At 47.1% G+C, this 4,277-nt stretch overlaps 1 protein-coding gene across 3 annotated transcripts; it reads left to right on the top strand.

Moving 5' to 3' along the window:
* The first annotated feature begins 540 nt into the window (after window positions 1-540).
* Window positions 541-4,277, top strand: LOC136467729 (F-box/kelch-repeat protein At1g74510-like). Of its 3 annotated transcripts, none has more exons than XM_066466499.1 (2): window positions 541-995; window positions 2,570-4,277. In XM_066466499.1, the coding sequence occupies exon 2, from the start codon at window positions 2,650-2,652 to the stop codon at window positions 3,925-3,927; it is 1,278 nt and encodes a 425-aa protein (XP_066322596.1). In that variant the 5' UTR covers window positions 541-995; window positions 2,570-2,649; the 3' UTR covers window positions 3,928-4,277. The 3 variants fall into 3 exon arrangements, with proteins under 3 accessions (XP_066322596.1, XP_066322598.1, XP_066322599.1); XM_066466501.1 differs by having other exon boundaries at window positions 541-1,325; XM_066466502.1 differs by lacking the exon at window positions 541-995 and adding an exon at window positions 1,317-1,453.

Below are 4,277 nucleotides of genomic sequence, written 5' to 3'. Positions count from 1 at the left end.
GCAACGTCAAACCGAAATTGAATAGATCAACGCCCGCCTGGCACCTGTGAATCTGTGATTCAGCCTGTTCGCTGGTTGGTTTCAGCCAGTCCAAACCAGCCAGTCAACAGTATTTTTCTCTCACAATAAACCAGCACCAGCCAGCCCAAACAAACTCAGAAACCCACCAGCGAACAGGCCGATTATCCGCGTCCACATGATGGCGACCCGAACAAACAGCATTTTAAATTCCAACAAATAAATTTCGGCTGCGAGTTTCTTTCAATTCCATCTACTATGATGAATTAATTAAAAGAAACTGCATCAATCAGTTTTTAGTTGGCAGAAGATTGATGGAAATCAGACACGCCTGGATAGATGTGGTTAATTGGGTTGCCATCATCATGCCATATTGACATGCCAGCGGGCAGCGGCAGCGGAGAAAAGTTCACGTAAAACGTGCGTGGCTGACCGTCCAAGCCAAGCGGTGGAAACAACGCGAGGCGCCGCGTCAAAACGCAACGGCAGCGCCCGCCCTTCCGCCGAGACCCCGTTCCCGTTCATGTGGGCTTTGGCTTGCCGTTCCCGTTCCCCCATAAAGTCCACCTCCCCCGCATTACTGCGCTCCCTCCCATCTCCGCCTCCGCTTGCTGCTGCTGCTGCTGCCCCTGCTCCAGCTCGGACGAGCCTCTCCCCTCCCTCCTCGTCGCGTCCCACATAGCCGTGCCTCCTCCTCGCCGCCGCGCCCCACCGCTCCGCAGCCCACACTGCCCCGATCCCGCCGGAGTGCCCGCGGCGCCCGCACACGCGCCCTTGCCTGCGCCGACCGACCGCCGGCGAGGGGTCTGGGCGCTTGGTCTCCGTGACCTCCGCAGGCGCGCTTGGTGTCTTCGTCGTCCGGCTGGTTTCCGCCAGCCTCGCTGCCCGCGAGTGGCGTCGTGCCGGCGGCGGTGCGGGAACAAGGCGAGGGCGGCGCGCCTTGTCGTCGTGCGGGCTGACATGACTTGAGCCTTGAGGTGCGTGCGGTTGCTGGCTAACCTGCTGGAAATAACATGGGTGATAAAAGGGAATGGGAATGGGGGCAAATTCAGGAGATGATACTCATACTACCAGAATTTTATCAACCAAATCAAGAAGCTGAGGTCCCTGTTCTAATTTTGTGAAAAACTGGCATGTGTCAAATCTGGCTCCGTAACTGTTCAACTCATCGCCCTCTTCGTCGCTGGTGTACGCGGTGCCGAATCGGCGTCCGGTATCCGTCCCACCGAAGCACGCCAACCACCCCGAGCGCTCTACCCCCCTCGTTGTGGTTGCTGCTGCAACCGGCGCCTCCCTTCCCTTAATTGGTATGTCATGGCGTGGAATGGGAGATTCATCCAGACTTGGATAGGTTTCTTTCCTTGTTAAGGATCCCTACTTGCTTGGAGGAATTTTCCTGGAGTGGGGTTTTGTTCTAGGAGATCTTCTGTGCGATGTGAGCAACCGGATCCATATCGTCCTTATTCTTCATTAGTACTATTAGATTGCTTGCTTCACAGTGGAGTATCCATCCATCCACGGTTCTGGTTTAGTTCTGTTTTAGTTTCTCTTCTGCCGTGCGTGTAAGATCGTCTCAGTTGATGTTGACGCCATTTATATTCCTAAACATAGGACAATTCGCAGTTTTTACTGAATCCTCATGCTCCATGCCAAGGCCGCCCCAGGTTTTCCTTTGTCGGCTATGAAGATTATCCTTCACAACGAGATACTTTTGGTATTATGCCTTAGTCGTACCGAAATGGAATATAACTACTTAATTGCCAATAAGCCAAATTAGGCTGATAAAGTAACGGAGTGGAAAAGGAAAAGGTCCAGAATTGGGCGGTGAAGATATTATTGGCACCCTTCTTTTGTTAATATAAACTATTAGATGCACATTCTGAGACTATGTAATACCATTCTTGTTTAAATCAGGTAACTTCATTAGCTTGGGTTACAGAATAGTAACTAGCACAATATATAATGAACATGTAGTGACACAGATCATACTCTCAGACCTAGTATGCAATGAGAAGGGTGATGGGATAAGGACCAACCTGGAACAATGAGAAGGGGGATGGGATAAGGACCAACCTGGAACAGCTTCTTTTTTTTTTAGCTAACACCAGACTCAACCCCACATAGATATGTTATCTGTTACCCAAACTTATAAATTCATTTGTTTCTAATAGGTATCCTTTTTTGACGTTTCTAGAGAAATCTTATTGTAGTTTCTGTCTCTACGTTTCTTTGGAGGCTTTGGGAGAGGAAGGTAGTTGAGAGTTCTCTATGAATCACAATATATTTCCTAGCCCATCCCCTTTTGTCAGCTATTGGTTGAGAGTTTTGCTTTTAGTTCAAAGACATCTTTCCAGAGTTGATAATTGTGTATCAATTACTGATATAGTGTTGTTTGATCAGGCTTTCCCCTCAACTGTAATCATGAGAATTGAGAATTGATTAAGCTGATTGATACTTAATATCTTACAAATTTCAGTGATTTGTTTAGGTAAACACTTTGCTTCATTGCAATTCCTTGTGACATGTTTGTCTTTTTTTTTATGTGTTGCAGGTTTAGGATGTGTACAGAGGGGCTGTATTCTTGTGTATAGATTCTCTTTCTATTGATCAACTGTTGCTGATTCTGACGGAATGTTGGAGGGTCAATCTTGCCTGATATCAAGGTCGCTGCCGAGTTCCTGTGAGCAGGAATCCAGACTAGCTTACATGACTTACCACCTACTCGAGATCACGAGGAGTAAGCGCCCGCCTGGGACCCTGTCTATTGAGCACGACATTGCTGCAGTGGCAGCATTGACTAAACGGAGCAAGTCCGCTGAGGACCAAAATGGTGAGGCACTGGATTGTCAAGGAAGTAATGATCAGGGCGACTCAGATTCAAGCACCCTAATAAGTTCCATTGGCCGGGACAACTCAATCAACTGCCTTGCTCGTTGTTCTCGTTCTGATTATGGATCTATCGCATCACTGAACAAGAGCTTTCGATCACTTGTCCGCAGTGGTGAACTGTACAAGGAACGTCGACAGCTGGGGAATTCAGAACACTGGGTCTACTTCTCTTGCAATGTGCAGGAGTGGGAGGCGTATGACCCCTACCGTTCACGGTGGATGACGCTTCCAAGGATGCCCCATAATGAATGTTTCATGTGCTCTGACAAGGAGTCACTTGCTGTGGGCACTGAACTTCTGGTGTTTGGAAAGGAGATTCTTTCACATATTATTCTGAGCTATAGCATTCTGACAAATTCATGGTCACGGGGTGTTGAAATGAATGCCCCTAGATGTTTGTTTGGATCAGCTAGTTTTGGAGAGAAAGCAATTATAGCTGGAGGCATGGATGCTGATGGAAGGGTGCTTCGTTCTGTTGAGCTGTATAACTCGGAAACTAAGAGATGGATAACACTTCCAAGCATGAACAAAGCTAGGCGAATGTGTTCTGGTGTCTTTATGGATGGCAAGTTTTATGTAATTGGTGGAATGGCCAGTAACACAGAAGTGCTGACTTGTGGAGAAGAGTATGATTTAGATAGAGGTACCTGGCGGGTGATAGAGAACATGTCTGAGGGGCTCAATGGTGCAAGTGGTGCTCCTCCACTTGTCGCTGTTGTTGAAAATGAGTTATATGCAGCGCAATACGCCGGAAAGTTGGTAAGAAAGTATAATAAAATGGATAACTCATGGACAACATTGGGGGAGTTACCAGAGCGGCCAGAAGCTGTGAATGGCTGGGGTATTGCATTCCGGGGCTGTGGAGAGCGTCTTTTGGTTATCGGTGGACCAAGAGTGCTGGGTGGTGGGATGATTGAGCTCCATTCTTGGATTCCAAGTGAGGGGCCATTGCAATGGAACATGATCGGAAGCAAATCTTCAGGTAACTTTGTTTATAACTGTGCTGTCATGGGGTGTTGATATGTGCACCCTCAAACATACTGTCGACACGAAAGATTGTGATATTGGTTTTATCAAATGGCATAAAGCACTGATTCCACCTGATGGGTAATCTCTGCATTCTTTTTGACATTTCAGATTTTACTCAAGGTTCAATAGAGTAGTCAGTTCCATGTACTCGTTAATAGTTACCCATTGGTTTCTGTTTTCAGCACATTTTATTTGCAGTTGATGATTTGTACCATGCTCCATATACTCTGGTGAAATGAGTTCTCTGAGATGGATGCATATAGGTGATAAATTGTAATTGAGGTAACCGTGCATCTATATGATTGTATCACTGTGTCAACGCTGTAGTTCCATTGTGCAAA

Source organism: Miscanthus floridulus, chromosome 7 (genome assembly GCF_019320115.1).
Source record: "Miscanthus floridulus cultivar M001 chromosome 7, ASM1932011v1, whole genome shotgun sequence".
NCBI lineage: Eukaryota > Viridiplantae > Streptophyta > Magnoliopsida > Poales > Poaceae > Miscanthus > Miscanthus floridulus.
Note: the sequence above shows the minus strand (reverse complement) of the source record. Positions and strands in the feature narration are given on the sequence as shown.